Genomic DNA, 23,560 nt, shown 5'->3' with positions numbered 1-23,560 from the left:
GGCAACACAGTTACGTGTGAAATACATAGTTTGCTCTTCATGGGAAAGTCACTGGAGTGGTGTACGAGCACCGTCACCCACGAGCGCGCTCATGGTCAGCAGTGAGCAGACTTTAGACGACCAGCCCGGATGTGATAGCCCCTTGTTTCTTTGCCAATCTGTGCTATTTCTCACACGTCCAATGACATAATGCGAAACTCTGGTCACCTTCAGCAGTGATTTCCAGCACTTCATCTCCTGGCATTAGTCTGTTACCTGACGTAGACATATTCACCTGCCAGTTCCCCTGTTTCTCATTCCCTTTTGCACTTTATAACCTTAAGTCTAAAGCTATCTTGTAGCTACCAAGAGAGATTGGCTTCTAGGTTGAGATATTTGGGATACACAGTTCTTCAAGCCACCTTCAGGAATCTGTAGAAATATTTAAAGTAGGGTGGACAATTCATGGTCAAAGGTTATGTGATAAAAAACAGGGACCTATATAGTGATCACTAACTTTAGATCTACATCTTTAACATTTTTTTCTATTGCTTTAGTATTTAAACTTAACATTCAGTTTTCATATATCAAATGAGCAGAGCATCTTATTGATGGAAGTGCTACACTATCTTCAAAAACACCAGGTAGTCAGGGAGACTGTAAAGTTTAAAATTAAGTGTAATTTTAAAAATCATTTATAGGGATCATCTCTTTTTTTATAATCAGTATTGTGACTGGCAACCTATAAAAGCTTAAATTATAAAACTATTAGTGACTCTACTTTTCGAACAGTATGTACTATAAAGCTGTATTTCTTTGTTACTTACAGATGTTACAAAATTTCCAAGCCAGAAAGTGAAGGGGGAAAACGTAGTCTAAAAGTTTTACAGATTTCATTTTCACTAACAAAGGTTCATTTCCCTCACAACTGTTTTTATGTCATAAAAATCTGATTAAATTTATTCTACTCCTCTCTTTTCTGGACAGATGATATAGTGTTCAATTATGCTTTAGAAGACTATTTTCAATGGATAACTGTAGTCCTCTAGATCAGCAAGTCTGACTGGCTTTCCTCAGAAACAAAAGCACTAGACTATCTCTAACTTGGCCCTCTTCCTGTGAAAAAAAGTTGTAGCAAGACTCAGGCAGTCTGCTACGAGAGCAGGACTGGCCCTGAAGCAACCAGCTACATTAACTTCTGGAGTAAGCATATGCAATGCTCTCATTCCAGCTTGAGAAAGAGCTGAACAGTATTAAATTTAAGGAAATTGTAGAAATGACATTTGTTCTGTTAAAAACAAAACAGGGAAAACTTAAACAATCCACAGGTGTGCATTAAACATTTACTAGCAAGACTTTGCTTATGTATATTAATTTAAGGATTATCCACAGGGATCTGTGATAGATTGGCCCTGCCTTGTTACTATAATTAAATTTATTAAAATATTAATTTAAAATAGGAAAACAAAGAAACTACTCCTTGGGGAACATGTTTATTGTGTTTGAGATGATACACTGGGTGCTCTCTGAGCTACAACGGGAAAAAGGAAATCCTTTCATTACAAACTGACAAAGGTAAAAGTTAAAACAGTTTTCACAACAGCATGTACCACATATTGGAAATAGATCTGGGTTTAATACAAATGACATAATTCCTAGTAATCTACAGCTACTTTTAATAACTTCATACAGATAATGAATTAGGCTAAAATGCACTATAATATTTGGTTGACTTCAGGAACAGTATCCTTAGTACATCACAAAATACATTTTGATATCCCAAAGAAGCAAGACTTGCAAGTAGGCATTTTAAACATAACTAATCTACAGCTACAAATTTCTACTCTTGATAGCATTTACCTTTTCGGGGGGTAGTATCCCAGTCTTCAAAAGGATAAAAGCAGAGTAGAATCAGTATAACATATACACAGAAGTCCGTATTGTAAAGGCTATAAAGATTTGTTGCACACTGCAAAGTTGCCTTCTGCACCTTCACACTGCACAAGTAGTTTGTCATTTATGTTGCATATCTCTTGGTCCACTGTCTGGCTATCCTGTCATGTTCTGCTCTGTTGGTCAGGTACTGAGTGGCTATGCTTCCAACCAGAGGGTCAGCTGCAAAAGGCAGGAGAAGATGCATTAGAAACCATTCCACAATAAAATAATAATAACCTAGCACCCCCCGATTTAAAATACAGAATCTGTTACAAAACAGAGTCTTTGTTAGGCCAGAAAATGCTGTGAGATACAGCGGGGCTCTTATCATACAAGACATTTCCAAGAGAAAGCACACAAGGCACAACGAACAGAAAAAGAAAACAGAAAAATCTGTTGTGGTCATCTGTATATTAATTAATCTTGCCCCAGCCAGGTGCCCTGCTTTCACCCCTTTGGAAGGGCCCCTGGGTGCAGGGGACATTCAGCGAGTGCAGCCTGGCGCGCTCCTGTCACTGCTGGACAAGACTAGTGTACATTAGGGTATCAGGACTGTAGGGGACACGCCGACGGACTGATGGGATCCAGCTTGCTTCAAGAGTCATCAAACTTTTGTACTGAAGAGGCTGATCCATTTCTCCCTGATCATTACTCATCTTCTGTAAATGAACTGTCATCTTAAGGCCACTGCTCAGTTCCTGCCCTGACTGCAGGCAACTAGCATTCACTGCCTAATGACACTAGCCACACAGCTGTGGCCGAGAAATGTACCGCTTCCAGTGGAATTCCTCCCCTCCCAACAGGAACAAGGAACTCTCTTTGAAAAAGGCAAAAATCTCTCTGAACATCATCCCCCTCACATTTGCCAGATTAAACGTTTCAATTGCTGCCTTAAGAGAAGGAACTTCCTGTGGCCCCTTCCGACCTGAAGGATTTATGAGTTTATAACTCAAGAGAACTTTGTTGCTTTCCTGGATCTTCCACTCACTTGCTGGAGCTCCTGCAAAACAGACTTTCAAAAGACATTGGCTTATTTTCTCCACCATACCTTGGGACAAAAAAGTCTTAATGGTTTTTACTTTCTGTTGTGCCACACGAGTGAAAAGCACCATTAAATGTGGGACCGCATCCAAGCAGGAGTGTTTCATCCTCAATTTAAAAGATATTAATTTTTATTTAATCTGCATACAATCAGGTATACAGATTACATTCCATGGCAACTAAGTCAAACAGCTAAGAGTGGACGCTCAGTAAATTATCAGCTCCTTACCTGGGTTGCAGTCTGTCAGAAGAGAACAAATAGACAGCAGAACCTTTGAAATAGTCAAAGCAGGGCTCCAGTTGTCTTTCAGGATATCCAGACAGATGACTCCCTGACTGTTGATGTTGCAGTGATAAATTCTGGTACGGAAAGTAACCTAGAATCATAGCATAAGAGGCAGAAAGAGAGTCATGCAGTGTTGCCCAGGGATGCTGTCCCTTGTCTCTGCACAGCGGCAGTGCCTTGGGCGCTCCCAGTTCTGCAGAGCTTCTGTGGAGGCAGCTCCTCTCTGCTCATTTTCTAAAAGACAATTATTTAACAGAAGAATGTGTATTTACTGTAGTCATGGCTACCTTTAAGAAACCTACCATGGAGAACTTTGGTGCATAAACTGCTTTCACACAGGCTCTCTGTCTAGTACCCACAAAATATTAGGACACACTTTGTAATACTGTAGACTATTTAATAAACATATTGCATGTCAAAAACCATCTAATCACAAATGTAACTTCACTGTGGTTTCTGAAGGTGATGAAGCAGACAGAATTTGGCTGCATGTACAGCGTTAGTCGATGTTTCCTTCCTTCCAAAAGCCTAAATATAGACTGTGAAAATTAGTATTTAAAATTGGAGTATTGTATTATTCTGGTTCAAATTAGCAATGAAATTGTTGCCTTACCCTTCATTAGGCAGGACACAATATACAGCCGAAACAATGCTATCACACTAACACCATCCTTGTTTTTAAATTATTTCAGACTAGTATCGGTACAGCATGTAAGCATAATTCTTCACAAGTAAGAAGTTAGAAATATTTAAGGGCTTCAATTACGTAAAGCACAAGAACATAAGGAAAATTTTCTTTTTCATACTGATACAGGGGGAAAAATCCATGATGTTTTCCGAAACTACTGAAAATTAAAAAATGATCATGCTCTAAAAAAAAAACCTCTACAAGATTTTCATGAGGAATTTGTCTAAAACTCTGCATCACTTCATTATAACAATCTTAACTCATAAATTTTCTGGGTTTCAGAGAAGTGGGAAATACATGGAGAGTACATTATTCTTTATGCTGTAATCCTTCTGGGAATGAAAAAAGGTACTTGATTTATAATAATGTTACAGCCACAAGAGCCGTAAGTTGTAGAAACATTGTGCGGTAGTATGTGTTTAATCTTCGTGAATGTCAGCAGTGTCCTTTTGGGCGACTTGGTCAAGAGTTGTAATTTGGCATTAAGAGAGGGGAGAAGGGAACAACTTTTAACTTCTTTGATACCTGTAAGTAAATTATAATTTCTTAAGTGTCCATACTACGCAAGGAAATGAAATTTTAGTTTAAGTTAAGATTAGTTTCATTTAATAAAAAGAGCTTTTGCTTAAAAATTATTATCAAACAAGGTGGCTGATCTTACCAGCAGTAAATAGATTGATATATTACGATAATGGAAATAATCACTGTAGTTTATCCAATTTGAAGTCACAATATAACAGTCTAGTTGTCTATCTAAATTTATTTTAGCTTTCTCTTATTTTGCTACATGTATTTAGCAACAGTGAAAATATATAACATAGAATCTGATTCATAACAGAAAAAAGTTTATTATACATCTATTTTAGTAGCTGGAATGAGAAGAAGCAGTCATAGAACCATACCATAGAATGGTTTGGGTTGGAAGTGACCTTGAAGACCATCTAGTTCCAACCCCCCTGCCACAGGCAGGGACACCTTCCACTACACCAGGTTGCTCAAAGCCCCATCCAACCTGGCCTTGAACACTGCCAGGGAGGGGACATCCGCAAATTCTCTGGGCAACCTGTGCCAGTGTCTCACCACCCTCACAGTAAACAATTTCTTCCTAATATCTAATCTAAATCTCCCCTCTTTCAGTTTGAAACCGTTATCCCTTGTCCTATCACTACACTGCCTGATCAAGAGTCCCTCCCCACCTTTCCTGTAGCCCCCTTTAAGTACTGGAAGGCTGCTAGAAGGTCTCTCCAGAGCCTTCTCTTCTCCAGGCTGAACCACCCCAACTCTCTCAGCCTGTCCTCACACGGGAGGTGCTCCAGCCGCCTCGTCATCTTCATGGCCCTCCTCCGGACCTGCTTGAGCAGGTCTGTGTCTTTCTTATGCTGGGGGCCCCAATGCTGAACACAGCACTGCAGCCCAGGATGCGATTGGCTTTCTGGGCTGCGAGCGCACTTTGTTGGCTCATATTCAGTTTTTCACCCACCAGCATTCCCAAGTCCTTCTCCCCAGGGCTGCTCTCAATCCACTCATCACCGAACCTGTATCTGTGCTTGGGACTGCCCTGACCCAGGTGCAGGACTCTGCACTTGGCCGTGTTGAACTTCATGAGGCTGTCCTGGGCCCACCTCTCCAGCCTGTCCAGGTCCCTCTGGACGGCCTCCCTTCCTTCCACAATTCTCGATCGCACCACACAGCTTGGTGTGGTCAGCAAACTTGCTGAGGGGGCACGCAATCCCACTGTCCATGTTGGCAACAAAGATGTTAGACAGCACCAGTCCCAATACTGTCCCCTGAGGACACTGGTCTCCACTTGAACATCGAGCCATTGACCACAACTCTCTGAGTGCAACCATCCAACCAATACGCATAAGCAGCATAAGAAGGTCTTGCACTCTCTTCTGTTAAAATTTCTTGAATCTTAATTCTTGACTAGAATTATCATCTCATTTATCACTTGGTAAAGGCTGGAAATCGGTAATGACTGTGGTAATCGGGAAATCAGATAGAGGATATTTTTCTGAAACTGCGAGCCAAGATTTTAGACCTTGTAGTTTTCAAAAGACCATAAACAAATTTGGTATTCAGAAAGCAATGAGCACTCACTTGCTGCAAGTTACATTCTTCTCACATGTGAAAAGAAAAGACAAACACAATAAAAACCTTACCCTTACCTTTGGTGGCTTGAATGGATAGTCAGATGAAAATGTGATATCCAGGAAAAAAACACCTCCTTCGTATACAGAACCTGGAGGTCCAAGTATAGTAGATCTCCATTCATAAATGTTATCTCCTTTAGGACCAGCACTGCGTAAAAAAAAAGAGGAGACAGAAAGAGAGTCAGTGCTGCCTTTGAGAGAGGCATTTTACGGATTTCCCTCTACATTCATTTTGTTTAATACAAACCACGTGCCTATCTTTAACATCTGCCTAATGTCCAACTGATTTCAGTGGGCTCAGTGTTTTAAACAGGCACAAAAGATGGGCACTCCCCTGTCCCTTTGGAGATACAGCAATGAAACAGATTGACCATGAACTACTGGACTGTCACTGTCTGAAACATACCCCTAGATCTGCTTTCTTGAATATGTGGTTGCTCTGAGCTTCTATGTCATGCCCTTCCAATGACATCATATCCGTACACAAAATGAGCTGTAAATCTTGACCACATTCATCTTCTCCAGCCATTAAACAGATCATACCTCCAGTTAAAAAACCCGTGACTTACACGTATATTGATACACATTTATTACACACTTGTTTCATAGGCTAGAGTGAAATGTTACACCCTTGGGCAGGAAAACCTGGGATGGGAGAGACAGAATCAAGTAACCTGGAATGGAGCTTCTTACAGCACTGTCAATCCAAATAACTGCTTTCTTCAGGATATGTTTGTGTTATGCCTCCAGGCAATCAGCATTGAGACTACTAGACAAAAATAATTTATTTTAAGAAGTACAATACTGAGTGCATTTCTCACTAGGGGAAAGGTTATTGTGTAATTAATTATTAAAGTGAAGCTTTGAAACAAGGGATAATGAACAAGCATTTTCTTGACTTCTGAGCCATCATACTTAATGCTATTATCACACAGTAACCATTTAACCTCCTTACAAAAAAAAAAAAAAAAAAAAATCAAAGCACAATTTTAATTCTGTAAGCAAGTCTCAGGGTAAAAACTAACCTAACCTTCCACAAAAGGTCCTGAATCTGAACCGCTGAGATTCAAACTGACTGCTATGAAAACAACACCGCTGAGCTCACACAGGCATGGTGGATTCATCACATCTACGCAGACGAGTCGGTAACATGGCACTGTAAAACATCCTTTCAATTCTCCCCACCTCAGCAGCCTCTCAGGCACCACCTACATCTCGCAGACACATGGTAAACTGTCCCCATCCTTCTCCCTTTGTGGTCCCAAGGAAAAGGCACTGAGGACTGTCACGTGATTGCACATGAAGCAGGCAACAGGGCACAGCACCAAGCTGTAGCCTGGGAGTTTGTGGTTTCTGGCATTGCTCGACTCCGAGAGGAGCTTCGCTGCAAGCCCTCCAAGTGTTAAGGCTCTTCCCATGTCATGTCACCTCATGTATTTCTCATATGTATATCTGCAGTCTATAACATGGTATGTTGGACATTCATCCTTCCTGTGTAGCCAAACATGTGGAGACACTCATCAGAGACAAGCAACACGAACAGTCTGCGCTACGCATCTGCAATTCCCACACCAAAAATTTAGCTATTTTTACATTAAGATCATATTTGACAAACAACCAAAAGCTGATTTTGATTACGAATTCCCTTTCAATCCATAATTTCCCAACATGTTTTTTATCTTGTAGACATTTCACGTACCAAATGTTTAAACTGTTGCAGGTATTCATTAATAGCACAAAATAGTAATGGATTTTGGCTGACATCCTATTTAATTAAAACCAAAAAATTATTTGATGGAGCTGTAGCTATTTTCCTGCTGCCAAAATGAAAGTAGGTAACCACAGTGTGCTGGCCTCCAGAGGACAGCTAAAAAATAAAAACTAGAAGTGCTGTCAAAATAAAGTTTGGATCTAAACCTGCTGATCTTGGCTTTCTATTTGCAATGCATGCACGACAGTGGAAGAAACATAGTAGATAAATTTTAGAAAAAAAAAAAAAAGGAAATCCAGAGGCAAGGAGGAAGGAGTCCATTTTCGACGATGTAACGAACCGTTCATACCCTCAGTCACTCCAGAATATAATTCCATTCATGCTCTCTAAAAAGCAATTAGTGTAAGAACTGAAAATATTGGGGCAATAATGACAATATTTAAAATCTACACAGGCCACTGAAATGTTTTAATTAATTCTTGACATTCATCAAGCTTATAACTAATTAGTATTGTGCTTGGAAACCAAATTTCTATGGAGCAATTCAATTTCAGCATTAGATGTCCTAATGACTGTTTTATAGTTTAATGCAGAGGTTACTGCTCTTGCCTCATGTGTCAGGTACCTTTCTTTCATACACCTCTAACAGCTGGATGCAATTCAATCAGATTAATGAAATAGTTGAATTAAATTAGTGACATATTTCAGCCCAATGAATCAGTCACAACTAAGTGTGGCACCAGTCCGGTGCCAAACTATCTGGTAATCACTTACCAAGTCAGAGCAAGGGCATCTATCAGCTAGTAGCCAGAAGCTAAGTGCAATAACTCTCTGCCTATTACTATCTGCCTTTCTCTTCTATGCTACCGCTAGCAATACATAAAAGGATCGGGCTATAAGGTGAGAAGGGGAATCCTAACCTTGTAAGAGGAAGAAAATGCTGTGTTAAAAACCCCTCCTATTGCAGAGAAAAGACTTCTGCAATGTCAAAAGTAACACAAAGCAGTAACAATAACAGCACTCAGATAAAGGAGAAAATTGTTAAATTGAACAATTTCATTACACTTGATTGAGGTTTGTGAAATTTCTATTTAACAGCTGAAGTGGTATCTCACTTCCAGTGGTGTAAAAGGTACCCCTGCTTCATTAGCAACCTGAAAATCCCCGTAATTACTATGACATGAAAGAGCAGAGACAAGACATCAAACTTGGCTTCCACCACCCGTGTATCTCCACTGGGGACTATCCTCAGCCAGCCATACCCTACTTTGCCTTTTGTATACATACCAAGGTAATCTTTTTTGGAAGTAAACAAACCCACACTCTCTAAGGCTCAGCAAAACATACCACACCTATTCACAACAGTCTCGGCCTCTGCAATGATTCCCACAAGGACAGGACAGTGGGGTTACACCCACTTGCGCAGTCCTGCCTCAGGCAACACCTCGGTTTTGTACCCAGCTGCAAGAGAGTGCCGGAGCCCCGCTGCGGTCACTCACTGCCTTCGACTCTCTGTCACCACAGAGCATCCCCTCGGTGCTGCGGAAAGCCACAAGGAGGGAACTGCCACCCCCTGATGCAAATCTACCTTCTCCATTCCCACAAAGGACAGCAAAAAACCCGGGATGAAAACTGGGAATAAGGAAGCTTTACTCTGCCTGCATTTTTCTATTCCATTGATACACCCAGAAAAAATACTCTCTTTTTTTCTGTTGGGCACTAAAGAGGCTGGCACGGGAGGTGCTTCTAGGGGCTGCACTTGAGCTCTGTTCCCAGAAGCTCTCCTGCTATTCAAGAGACTCAGTCCCCTGTTGCAAGCATAGGCTTCCAGCACCTCACCTTAATCCCTGACAGCTGTGTCAGTGACAGCCTGGGAATCTTTCTTGCTGTCTGCCACGCTGGATGGAACACCCCAGGCAGAGCGCTACAACTGGGAATCGCATCGGTTTTCTTCCCTTTCCTTTTTTTATCACTAAAAGACCCACGTCCTTCTGACTTCCCCCATGGAATCCATATGGACACAATCTCCTCCTCTATTCTGTCCTTTAAAACACAAAAATTTGATGGAGCAATGGATCTGATGACAACTTCAGTGTTTTGGCTACACAGCACATGTGCGCAGTTCATTGTTACGACCCTGCTGCCCTCCTCAATTAGCTTACAGAACATCACAAATTCTGTAAAGGCATCACCAGTATATTCTCAATAAAAGAACGGCTTAATCAATTTTTTAAAATATGGGCTAAAAAAAATCTCAGATAAAATAACAATGCAAATTAATTGAAATGACAAAACATTCTTTGCGAAATTATGGGGGTTTTACCTCATATATAAAAGCTGAATTGATTTTTTAAAATAAAGTAGATAAATTGACAGAGTAAAGTTAACTGGCTACATCTGCTTCCTAAGTAAATATTCATTATGCCACTTCACTGAGGGATATATATACCTGATCCAGATAAGACATATGACTTATAAGAATGCTGTATCCAAGCTAGTCTGCTCCACAGATTTAATTTACAAATGTGACTTCAGATAGCGAATCTGAGAAGATGTGAGGTTAAGCTCTAGGGGCCCATGGGGTCACATCAGGTCCTTTAAACCTAACTCTGCTGAACCCTGGCTCTCAGGTTTCAAGAAGATGAAGAACAGCTTTCGCAGCACAGCGTTACGAGCATTCACATGGATGCAGCAGCATTCACACCAGCAAGAAGTCTGCTAGACTCCTGACGCAGCGGTTGTTACAGAAATCAGAATTCAGCATTTGCTACAACTCACTACATCAAAATGCATTAAAACTGTCCATAAGGAACTAGCTGCAGGACAAGAAACTAGGACAAGAAGTTTCTGATCTACATGATGCTAGTAGCATGCTGCTTTCTGCACTTGCTAAATGTGCTTCTCCTGTCAATAGCACCCCTCTGAAACATGGGGCTCTAAATTTGGTGACAGAATGCAACTTCAAAGAACTGAGACTGTAATAATTAAGAAGAAAAAGGGTGAAAGAAAATGTAATTTTGCTAGATTTGATGTTAATTTGGTGTTTTGCTTTATTATGAGAAACAATTTGGGTCTGTAATAGTATACAACTGGGAAAAAAAAAAAAAAAAAATCTGTTCTTTAGGAAGCTTCCCAACAGTAAAGTGTCAGACTCTATAACAGTCTTATGAGAAATGTCATTGGTACCATAAAACTAAAGGTACTGGTCTATATCCCAACATGCCCATTGGGGGTACCTACATAGCACAGATTTAAGCAGTGGAATGTTTTCCTACGCTCTCCTTTCAAAGTCTCCACCCTTAGGTCTGATGCCCAGGCAGGTATCACAAAGGCAGTGGCTAACAAACCAAATGGGGTACCTGGAGTGAGAGTTAGGTAACTGAAGATCCCCCTCCATCTTCCCCAAACTTATCTCAAGATGAGAGTGAGCAAAAGTAAAACTCCCGGAGCTCTTCACAGACTGCTCAACCACAGCGACCCTGTGGAATAACTGTAATTTTTACAGCAATGTAAGTGAAGATAGTGCTTTAAAAAAGGAGTAAGATATCTTTTTGATTTTTCTTAATTCGACTGAAGGTACTAAGGAAAGGAAGAATGAATGCTCTTAAGTATGTTTCACAACCTCGTGCTTGAAAAATCCACTTCATAAAGCTACATAGTGAGTTTTGCAAAATCCGCAACACAGCTTCGGAAATTGAGTTTTACAAATCCTGCTGTAAGAAAGGCACTCAGCGTGTTACCAGCACAAAAGGCTTTGTTATGGACAGCAATGTCTCAGCTACAGCTGCTGGATGATGTTCTGCTGTGCCACTAGAGGCTAAGGGGGCTGTAACGGATCCTACCAGCATACACAATTCAGGCAAATACACAGACCCCATCTGCAGTGGGTCTGCCTGCCTCACCATCTAAGCTTCTGAGCTTGGTGAACTCCACTTCTCCAGTGGAAGGAGAACGACCCAGGCTCAGGTAACTTCAAGTTATCACAGAAGTGGGGAGCCATATCTACCACGTCAGGTATCTGGTGCGGGTGCTGATGTTTGCACCTCAGACTTCCCAGACAATCAGGGTAGAGAGATCAGCGACTGCAGCACAATGAGCATCTAAATACTCCCTAATACCAAGGCTCTCCATCCCCCTCTGGTGACACCTACTTTTCACTTACTGCAGGGAGAGCTCGGCTCCTAACACAAGCCTCTAAGCTCAGTATTTCAGAAAATCCTCCTCAGCCTCCATGCCACGAGAAAGGGTTCTCTAGCTCTGTATTCCCTTGCTACCTTGTAGCACACTAGCTTTTTATCTAGATACAGGTACACACTGCTATGCTGCTGATAATAAAAAAAATAATTAAAAAAATGTCTCACAAGGAACCAAAGATCTCTGACCAGTGCAAGCTGTATGAGAGTTAGTTCAGTGTTACTCTGTGAAGCCTGGAGCTACCAGTAGCTATATTTTTAATGTTAAACATGGTAGTGGTATTCCCGCTTCAATATTTTCAATATTTTGAAGAAAATTTATCCATTAACTTTTTTTTTTCTTAATCCTCTTTTCCCAGTTGTGAAGGTGCTCTTGTATTTTTGGTTACAGAGTAGAAGAAAGGAAACGAACATTAATTAAAAGATGTAAGTTTGTGGCTTTCAGTCCAGTGACCTTTAAAAACTGACAAGCATGGACAGTAATTTCCGTTTTCTTTATTTTCCAATGCCTCGTTTCCAGGACCTTATGGAGTAGTTATTCTCAGTGTTCATACTACTGATGCCAGTGCCTAACCACCTCTACCTACAGAATCTGGGTAGTACATCCTCTATACACAGAAAGCATACTGGTTTCACTGGCAAGAGACTCAAGTATAGCCCTATTTTTAGATTACAGCATTTTCCCAGGGTTGGACACATGTGGATTGTCTACAGCAATATATCAAATCCATGTCAAAAACACTTTTTTGATAAGATACTCACTATTATTAAGGTTTCCAGGTTATGTGCAATTTCTTACAAAGAGTAAGTTTCAGTCTATTTTGTTCTTTATATAGCTACAACTGTTCTTATTTTACCTGCCACTGAACTGCCTGCTACATTTGTTTGCTGAAAAAGGTTATTTACGGCTTCTAGCAGACCCACAGAGGCTCTGTGTAACTGAGGATACACGGAGTCTAGTTCACTGTAAAAACCTTTGCTTCTGTCACTTCCTTAAAGTCTAGCATGCCCTTAAGACTGAAATCTAGAAATTACTTCTAAAAAAAAAGGCTATTTTTAACTCATGGATCCCCTGCTAATTCAGCTGGTTGTAAAGCAGTGCAGGGCTTGTGCCTGAGGCCACAGTTCACTGCAACAGTAAATCCAACGTGAGAGCTCCTCCTACCAGATCAAAAGCAGCATGGCTACCCAAAGCAAAGTGCTGATCCAATGTAAACTAACTTGTCCAAGCCGTACATGTTCCAAAAATGTCAATGGATTAGATTTGTAACACCAGGCTTTGTGCTTAATCAGGTATCATTTGTCCTCCTGCAGCCAGCGTAAAGAGGGCATAAACTTTAGATTGCACAGTCCAGCTTAGAAACGTAATCATGTGGCCGCTTTTGGTTCACATCAAAATGTACCATTAGGGGAATCTAACCAAGTGCAGATCTGCTATTAATCACCCTAAAGAGAAAGATGCCAGATTGTAGTGTTTTAGAGTAGTAAAACCTCCAGCGCTAAACTTGCCACTAGTGGAAGAATATACACTGTTGTTGCTAAAGGAAGCTGAGTAACAAATCATTTGACAATTCCATCAAAGCTGTAATATGTAGATAACCCAAGTAATGTATTTGGAAAGCTGATAGTTTTTCCACTGCCAAAAGCCCCATTAAATTAGTTCATGGCTACAATAGCTCAACTTTACTTTCTTCTTTGTATTCCTGCTAGTTCCTAGGACCTTTCTTGCTGCTATTAGAAGTCTGCTCAGGTTCTCTCCATCTTCCAGAACAACCGTAGCCAATTATGGAGGCAGGAGTCTTGTAATTTTTCTTCCGATAAGTAACTAACCTCAGAACGTAGTTTGCTAATTTACAACAGAAGTACTGAATTTAAACCAGGTAACAAAACATACCAGATTGTTTCCGTCTATGCTCCTGACAGAGGAGTTGTAAATATATACCACCCAGGCAAGAGATAAAAAGTTTACCAAACGTGAGTTGTTTTTGAGAACAGAGAAATCACAGGACTGGCAGGCATGAAGAAAGTTCATGCTGAACATTTGGTTTATTTTAAATATCTTGAAATCTGCATAGAAGCCCCTCTCACATGTCTACACTAAAGAAATTATCCATATTCCCTATTAAAACACAGAGCAGGACAGTCAGTAAAAGGAAACATTTCCTGCTCCTTCGCCATGTGTTCGTAATAACAAAGCTGTAATTCAGCATAAAATAAAAGACCAGCTCCCTGTCATCAGTGTTGAAACACTAGTAGTACTAGTTGCAAAACACGTGCTATTTTCTTGCTGTTGGTATAAAGCCCAATTTGTACTAAGGCCAAATCACTTTGTCAAAGAAATTTGTCTACCAGGTATACAGTTCACATTTTCCTTCTACTCAAAATTACTGAGGAACCTGCATTTAGCAAACATGGTAAATTTTGCTTTTCTTCCATGAGAGAAGATCCTTCTCAACTCCCTGACACAAACAAAACTCATCTGGGATACATGCATATTTTATTCTTCAATATGTTATAGCCTCCATACTGATGCTAGCAATCCATAGTGAAAGAACCACATGGTACCTGAGAAACTGTGCAGCCTTAGTTTAAGGCATCTGCCCACAAATACACAAAATGGAGGTACTCAGACACAAGGCTGTTTGCCTAATATCCTCCAGAAAACGTGCTGGGAAGTACGACTGCAATGTAAATCTCCCAAACGCCAGGCCATCACCTTACCCACTGGACTGAGATACACTATTAGTAGCTTATCCAATAGTTTTGTGGCATCCAAGTGTTCTAGACATCAGTCACCTCCATCATTCACTGCAAAATCTTCACATCAAAAAGCTAAGTGACACTGAGAAACCCAGTTTAGGATTTTCTACCAATATTTTCAGTGACAACATCAACAAAGAAATTCTATTATACCCAACATCCTTTATGCACACACTTTAGATAAACGAAGAAAGAACAGTTAAAACAGTTAGTTTCACTAAAGGATCTAATTAATCTAAAAATACAACTGGCTTTAAAACTGTAGTCAATTTGTAAAGACTCATGCCTAGGAACAATAACTGGGCAATTTTCAACAGACTTGACTTGCAGACAAATCAACTAGGCCTCTTAAAATGAAGTCCCCAGCTACCAATTTACCCCAAATACCTAAACATTAGGCAATTTCAAATACTGACCAATGTATTAAAAAAATCTTCCACTGCTCTGTGGATTATGATTTGTTTTTTAAGGAATGTATCTTCAGACGACACTTGGAAGTAACTCCACCTATGAATACTACTTTTCAAGACAGAAAGTACATTAGTGAGTTAGAGAATCACCACAGTCCGACAATTCAAGCCTAAAGGCAGACTCTGTGATTAAACTTAGTGTTAAAGTTGTGGAAAAACTTTCTTCTAATGTCGTAAAATGAGAAAGTGCAATTTAATGAACGTGATTTATTCAGGTACTTCATGAATGACCAAGACAGAATTGGTGGGAAGTCACCTTCACTGAAATGCACCTGTATCCACCTATCAAGGAGATGAACACCCAACACGCCTAGTGCTACCTATAGTGGAACCTCCTCCTCCTCCTCTGGGATGTCCAAGATTGGGCTTCTCTACCACTTCACAGCAATATAGCTACAAGTTACCTTTTCCTCACCCCTCTAAAAAATCAGCTTTCAACTTCAGCAACAAGTTACAGCTTGCCCACACAGAGATGGAGGAAAGACAAAACCAGTCTCAGTCGGATAGCCTGCTGCCACTAAAATACATTAACACCCCGAATTAGAAGCACCTACCTAGGGATTTATTGATCTTTAATACATGCATATTAGTTTCTTACCTTCAGTTGTTTCATACTAACTTCCTGAATGTTGCCCTGTAGCAAGCACTGAACACTTTCCCTCAAAAGAAGTCTGTATTGACATCATCTAAGTCAGTTCTTGGTTCAGTCTTCATAACCTTTGAGCACAGGCTTTTTTCCAAACGTAATTCTATTATTATTTTAGATACTTCCTCCCTCTTCCATAGCCTAACAAAACAGAAAATGCTGTGCCACAGCTCCCTGTGTCAGACGCCTAACTTGAAGTCATAGAAGTCTGATAGAAATCCTATAACTAGTAAAAGTCTGTATTTCTCAAAAACAAAACTGGCCTTTCCCAGTTCCTTTCCCCACCTCCTGCACAACAACGATGCCTTCTTAAGTCTGACTCCTTTCCGAACATGGTTGGGGCCACTACATGGCTTTTGTCACTAGCTACTTCATCTGAATTGAAAGAAGTTAGCTGTTTTGAAGGGGCATGAAGCTGGTTAGCCTAAAAACAGGAACCCCGTTCAACACAACAGTCCAATATTCAGAAGGCCTGTCTTTAGTCCTGTTCCCACACTAGTTAACAAAATTTCCTACATTGAGGATTGATTAAATGAGATTTTCACTTTTTTCACAAGATTCATGGTCTGAAATGATCATCAGAACTGTGGCTACAGGCTTTAAACTCTGCTTAAAGCAAAATGCTGACAAGCTTCACAATCAGTGCAGGGCATGAGTTTATAATTGTTGACAATTTTTATATATTTAATCCATTTGATATCAGATTTTTTTACCTCTGTACTTTTAAAAACACAATTCTGCAAATGAGCTTTTGCCAATCTGAATATATAAAGCAAACTTCTGGGGTATAACACATTCAGGTAGACCTAGGTGCAAGGTGACTGGTGTGTCCCACAACCAATTAACCACAGCAACACCAGCCCTGTGCCTGCCCTTACTCCTTTCCTTCCCTTGACACCTGTAGTGCTGCTTGTGAAATTACACACTGAATTGCTCTGTGGTGCTGAGCGGGTTGAGAAGTTACCAAGGATTGCTGTCAGGCTGCCTGGGCTCCTGGAAGCAGCAGCTGGCTGCAGACTGGTACGGATGCCAGCATCAGCGCAAGAACAGGAACGGGAAGCTGCAGCAGGGAGTAGGGCAGAAGTGGGGGGCTGCAGCAGCTCAACCTGAATTGGCTTAAAACATGCTGGAATTATACTCTGCGAGTGCAATTCTGGATCCACAGTGTCCTATTTATTAAAGTAGAGGCTCAGGATCCTCTCTCTGTCTCTTCACCATTCCACTCTGCCCCTTTAGCACATAAGCTGTAGAGTGTGTCTCAACATGATGAGCAGTAACTGTCCCGTACCAAGGACAAGGCAGACTTGATTTAGGTGCTAAACCATCAGTCCAACAATGTACGTTTCACTAGTTGAATATGAATATTTGGAGAGTTTCAAAACAAAAGCAGTTGAGGATAGGAATCTGGTTTGCATAATGCAGAATTGGAGACAGCTGAAGCAACACTTGGTACAGAGTAGATATAAACATAACTGAGTATTAAAAGCATGAAAAAATCCTGTGAATACCAGCTTTAGTTTCAAAAGCACAGCAATTCAAAGGAATGGAGAAAGCATCATGCATACAAATACACAGAAATCAATGTCTGATATGAGTTCACTTTACTCCACAAAAGTGTACTATGCTAAAGAAAAATGTGAAAATAATAACCATTCCAGGAAAAAAAAAAGTCAATAAACATCTAGTGAAAGAAGACTCACTCAGTAAAATCTGTTTATTGAAAAGCCAGCTCCAGCCCAACTATTGCTCCCTCTAACAATGTTAATTTAATGAGTAAGTCTCTCCAAACGAACATTCTGTGTGGCGACAGCTGTAGCGTATGGAGCAGAAGCTGTTAGGGAGCAGGGCTTTGTACCCCTCCTCTAAGACAGCTGCCACCACTCAGGATGAGCTAAGAAATTTGTGACCTGCACAGAGCTTTGCTGTAGAACTTGGACCACTGGTACCAGTGGATTAAGATTCGCTGCAACTTCATTCCACCTTTTTACACATCTGTTGGTTCAGAACGATGATTAAAAAGAAACGTAATTACCCCCCCTCAGCCCAGATACAAGGCAGCTGTTACAAAAGTAGCAGTTTACCGCCTGCAGTAGGACACAGCAACTCTGACCTTGGGCAAAGCAAAAAAGCACACGGACAGCACCGACCTCTTCCTGGGCTCTAAACCCTTCTTTCCAATAGATCAGGTTGCAGCACCAGTTGCACTGCATTCAAGAATTAGATACTGCTACAACACAGACACAGAATGACTGTAATCTCAAGGAAGAAAAGGCTCAGACTGTGTATGTTTTTTATTTGAAACTATAAGCATGATTTATCAGTGGAAAGAGTACACTTAATCACTACTGTTGCAAAAATCATCGGGTTATATACAAATGAAGTATAATCTCTTCTAACATGTCCTAATATTATATATTGATACATAACTCTACTTCCTTCATATTCTCAGTCAGTTATAGTGTAGTGAATGCCATTAACCACACATTTGCTTACATTTGCAATCTAGAAAAATAATGTTCTTTCTGATAACTAATCTCAATAAAGCTCTTCCTATACAGCACTGCTAGAAAAGTTAACTTAAGACAGGCTGTCTGGTCAGATTCAGAGCTGAAAGGATAAACATTTTTACTAGTACTTACCCTGCTGCGATTGATTATCAATGTTTAGAGGTTTAAATATTTGTAACAACAACAACAAAAAAGTAGTAGTAAATATATAATTTTGACCTTAACCGTTTTTTCTGCAGGTGTCCAAGACAAGACCGATATTCTGTTCTACAGACAGAATACTAGAAGTGACAGGGCAATGACTTGCTAAAAGTGACTGTACAGGTAAGGGACAGAACAGGGTATAGAAGCAAAGTCTCCCAGGTTTCTGGCAAGTAACCAAAACACCAGGTCTCAGCGAGTCCCATTCAGCGCTTGAAGGTTCATACGCCTGAACTTCAGAAACCACACAGACACACCTTACCCTATAACCAGAGTGTGGACAGGTACTCCCAAGAGACAACTTCCAAAACGAATCCAAACGGAAAGTTTTCTCTCTTATTTAAATCTTCCTTAATGACATTTTAAAAATAGTGCTGGAAAATAACAGTAGTAATAATAACAGTAATAACAGCAACAATAATGGTAATAACAACGGAAGGATCAAACCCTGTGGCCTGGCTCTGGGCCCCTTGCACCCCAGCGCGCTGCCGCACGGCGCTGGGGAAGGTAACTCACCAGGCGCCCAGCTCCAACCGCAGTCCCCAGCCTCACCGGCATTTCGGGCCGGGCAGGGGGAGGGAACTCCCGCCGGTCGCAGGCCAGCAATTCCCAGCCGCCGCGCAGTCCCCGGGGAGCGGCGCAAGCTGGTGTGGAGCAGACGGGCAGATTGGCCCTGGCGGGGAAAGTCATAAACGGCTCTTTGAGAGCTGGTTCCCCCTCCCCCACTGCACCAAGCAAATGCCAGCAGAGGAGACAATCCGGCAAAGGGAGAGACGCCGGGCATTTTTTTGGTAGGAGGTAGTTTTCCAAAGAGGTACCCTGAGACTCTTCCACAGCCCACTGATAGTTTGAGAACACAAAGATCTAGCTTTTCAGGGTTACGCTTCAGCTCCCTCCTGCTCCCCCTCCACTGCAAGCAGCAGCAGCTTTCACAGGGCAGGACTCCATAGGAGCTGGAAGCTAATTACCAGATGTGTTGTAAATCTTTCCAATCTGCACAACTTCATCCAGTTTGCAATGCTTAACATCAGCTCTTTTGGAACCTTTTCATCCTTATTTTTGTATAACAAATTTTCAACAAGCCAGGAGTTCTTTGTTCTCTCCTAATAAAACAACCTAAAATGTTAACAGTTCAGCATGAAACTAATGAACTTCATGCACTTTTCTGGAGATCTGAGCAGAAGTACAGACATTTCCAGATTTATGTGAAAATTTATTAATTCTGGAAAAAGTGCTTTGGGCTGTTTCTTTAAAATCATTTCAGAATTACAATTTTTTTTAAAAAGACAATGGTTGTAAATTATTTGTGTTTTGCCAAACATACAGCCACTCAAATTCTGTGCTTATTGAGGACAACTTAAGATTAAAATCTTAAAAGGAGTTGAAAAGAGAAGTGGACCAAGTCAGACATTTGCTCAGATGCAACTGTTCTGCCCACAAAATTTTACTCTGAATAACTGCTAGTGGCAATGCAGAGATATTCTGCAGAGCATTGAGCATTCAAGTCTACAATTTACATGAATGGAAATGATTTTCAATTGCCTTCTCTTCGGGGATATAGTGAAAAAGATGAAGAGCAAAGAGTTAATCAGTTGAGTATTTCTGCTCCTGCAGTACTACTGACACAGAAGACTGTCAGTTCTTCCTAACCTATTTCAGTGGCATCCATACCAAGTAACCATATGGATTTAGTATGAAGCAGGAATATAGACCCCCACTCACTCACATGAATCCTCCAGCTGGCAGAGTTGGGAGGGGTTTGAACCCCCACAGAAGAAGGCTGGTAACATCTCCGTAGGTGCAGCTGACTACAAAGTGAATGCCTGACCATGCTCTGACTGTGCAATGGAAGGAAAGATGACTCTCAACCGACCACCTAGGAAATGTGTCCTATGACCAGGGCCAAGAGGAATACATGACATAGAACTTTTTGCTAGCTGTACAGCAGAAATGTCCTGTTTAACATCAGTTACTTTATTTAATCCTCTTTGGCCAAAAGAAACAAAGCAAGAACTTTCACCTCGGGCAAAACACCCAGGCTGCTGGATGCCACCTGCTCTGGAAAGACTGTCATGGCTAAAACTGGAAGCAGTACCTTTACTTTTATTTTGTACAAATACTACCCTGTAGATACTGCAGATTATGTGGTGCAAAAATAAATAAATTTTTTCAGCACTCAGTATTAAGTGTATTTAGATGCATGCATTTTGGACAATAAGCCTAAAATATACTGTACTTCTTGGTAGTTGAAGACCATCTGCTACAAGTAGCATCTTTCCCCCCCTCCAAAATACTAACTTAAGTACCTAAAATATTGTTCTCAGCAGATTATTTTCACAAAAGCATCCAGGAAACATCAAGTTTACAGGAACTGCTACTATAGAAAGAGCAGCTACACCCCAAGTGTACAAACCAAGTGACACTTAAATCAGAATCTCCATTTGAGCTGCTGTTGCAAGCAAACACTAGTATTAACTACAAAACCTCTGTTGCTAAAAGGAAAAGAAAAAAACCCATAGAATTAGTAGCTGCGTTCACATATGGACAACTATCCAGGAGGACTACGCCTACATGAAGCTCCCATTGTGGCAGGCACAGAATGACATGATCCCTCCAACACCGGTATGGCCACAGCTCCCAAACAGCAAAACTCAGTGAAAGAGGACTAGATCCTTCTACCACGTTACATGCCTTGTGCATTTGGAAGAAGGGAAGCAAGAAGCCTCATTCATTCAAAAGAATTCAGGACAACAGGGTAGAAGAGTTGGCCCCATTTACAAAAGTGCAACTGCAGTACCTGAAAGACAGTGCTGCTCTTGAACTACAGTGACTGTGATGAACTTGAGGCCCACATGGGTATGCTATACAAGAGCCAAAGCTGCATGCTAAGGCAGCAACAGCATTTTTTTCCAATCAGACTAAAAGCAATAAACTGTTTAAAATAGGAAGGGAAGTACTGAAAAATCTGGTACTGTTCTCCTGCTGAGAGTCAATGCTGAAGTGACGACACCAGTAATTTCTATCTGACTTTTTCCATATGCTTTTCTCCCATACAATGGCAACAGTCACTCTTGTCTGCTCTAAGGAGCCCACCCTAAACTTTTGTGTGTTAAAGATAAAAAAAAAAAAAAAAAAATATTTACACTGTTTTTCTCCAGGGTACTTGGCTCCCCACGCTATCCTGAATGCCTTAACACCTATGAATGCTTCTTTTCTTTAAATGTTAACAAATTTCAGTCATTATTACAGCAATTTTACGAGAGCCTGGCTTTGTGAAAAGATAAATCTCCTAACATGCTCTGAAACAGTCAATCTACGACACTTCCATGTGCCTCTCAAACACTCCAGAGCAAGCACCTCCCTTTAAAGATCTGCCCTGGTGAGACCTCCAGCACCAGGCATGACCTCATTAACCACTGACTCATCTGAGCCATGGAAGAAGCAGCAGTCCACCTTAATACAAGGCACTAAACCACTGAAGATATAAAGCCAGTGATTAGCAATATGAAGTGGAGTATATCATGATGATATATTCTTGATGATGCTTCTTAGCTTTCTTCTTTCCATTTTTAAAGCTTTACATATACTCTGCAGATTGGCATTTCAGTGCTTCTCAGATCACCTAAGTGGCTATGCCAAGCCTTCCTACAAACAAGAATTACATTAGTCACTTGAACATCAACTGCCTACACAGTCAAACTAATCCACTCAGCTCAATTATATTGCAGTTACAAATCCTGACCAGACCTGCAGTCCGATGCAGGGAGAACTTTGTGGAGCACAGAAAAGGATGAACTCGCTGGATCTGCGGAATGGGTGCCAAGGGATGCACCTCGGAAACCCAAGCATCCTCCCCAGAGAGCAGGTATGGAGCAGAGAGGAGCCATCTCTCAAATACCTAGGCCTTGAAAATCTCTAATGCTGTGAAGGTCAAGCTCCACCTCAAATCCATCTAAAAGCCAGGAGGCAGTTTTGTTGGCACTCCCAACAAAGTGCTGCCTAACAAACAGGCCCAGGCTGGATTTTAGCTTCTGAATGGTCTCTAGGCACAGCTCCAAGCACTGTATCATGGAGTCAAGGCACAAGGTGAAGCAGGTACGGATAAGTGCCACATTCAAAACAACATGGTACACTCAATAAGGCAAGCACAAATAAACTAAACATAGCTGTCTATTTGGCATCAGAAAGCATCCAACAGAAAAACAAATCCCAGCTTTCAAACACTGCCTTTCCCCCAACTTTATCTACTTGCTGTTTGATTAATTTTGACAAGTTAGACTCACAAAACTAATGTACTACTTCTGCAGACTGTTAAGTTTCCAGCCTCCTCATAGTTCAAATTTTCAAGCTCTTCTACACCTTCCCACTCCATTCACAGCCTTCTCAACCTCCCTTCAGAAATGCAAGGAAAGTATATGTCTTCCGCTAAAGTCTCAGCCAGCAGAGACCAACCACAGTTCTCCCAGAATGTGCCTCCATTTGCTCTACCTCTCTCCCTCCATCTGGCCCAGCCGAACGCCTCCCATCCAGTCTCAAAGAGATCTTCTTCTTGCCTTGAATATGCCCCTAGTACTCCTTCAAACTGTTACACTTCTTATAATGAAGACAATCTTCATCTCATGAAAACAAAATATTTTTTCCTTGACAATCTAACATTCTGAAGGAAGAAATATTAATTATAAATGAGATAGTTACCTGCTTCACATCTATTGAAAATATTCATCAGATAGACAAGTGTCTTTCACCATCACTGATTCCAACACAGATTGAGTTATTACCTTAGACTCATATTCAAACTGGAGAAGTTTTATGTATAAAACTTATTTTCTGAGTGTGCCTGAGATAACCACATAACAACCAGAAACTACTGAAAACTACAGTATCTTTTCTTCCTGGATTTCTATTCAAATGAATGCAATGATCCTCTTTGTGCATGGTAAAATACTTCTTAATTGGTTTATGCCTGTATTATTGCATAACAATATAGAAA

The 23,560-nt window shown here is 40.8% G+C and overlaps 1 protein-coding gene across 1 annotated transcript in view; it reads right to left on the bottom strand.

Annotated features, from left to right (window-relative positions):
- Positions 1-1,996: 1,996 nt before the first annotated feature.
- UBE2E3 (ubiquitin conjugating enzyme E2 E3) overlaps positions 1,997-23,560 on the bottom strand; it is a 57,197-nt gene continuing 35,633 nt past the window's right edge. The window contains exons 3-5 of the mRNA XM_009960470.2: positions 6,098-6,230; positions 3,185-3,332; positions 1,997-2,094 (exon numbers count right to left, since the gene is read on the bottom strand). Of these exons, the coding sequence (XP_009958772.1) occupies positions 1,997-2,094; positions 3,185-3,332; positions 6,098-6,230 (379 nt within the window). The remainder of the gene's footprint in view (positions 2,095-3,184; positions 3,333-6,097; positions 6,231-23,560) is intronic.

The sequence above is a fragment of the Leptosomus discolor genome, chromosome 5, assembly GCF_034619465.1.
Source record: "Leptosomus discolor isolate bLepDis1 chromosome 5, bLepDis1.hap2, whole genome shotgun sequence".
NCBI lineage: Eukaryota > Metazoa > Chordata > Aves > Leptosomiformes > Leptosomidae > Leptosomus > Leptosomus discolor.
The sequence above is the reverse complement of the archived record's forward strand: the minus strand, read 5'-3'. Positions and strand labels throughout refer to the sequence as shown.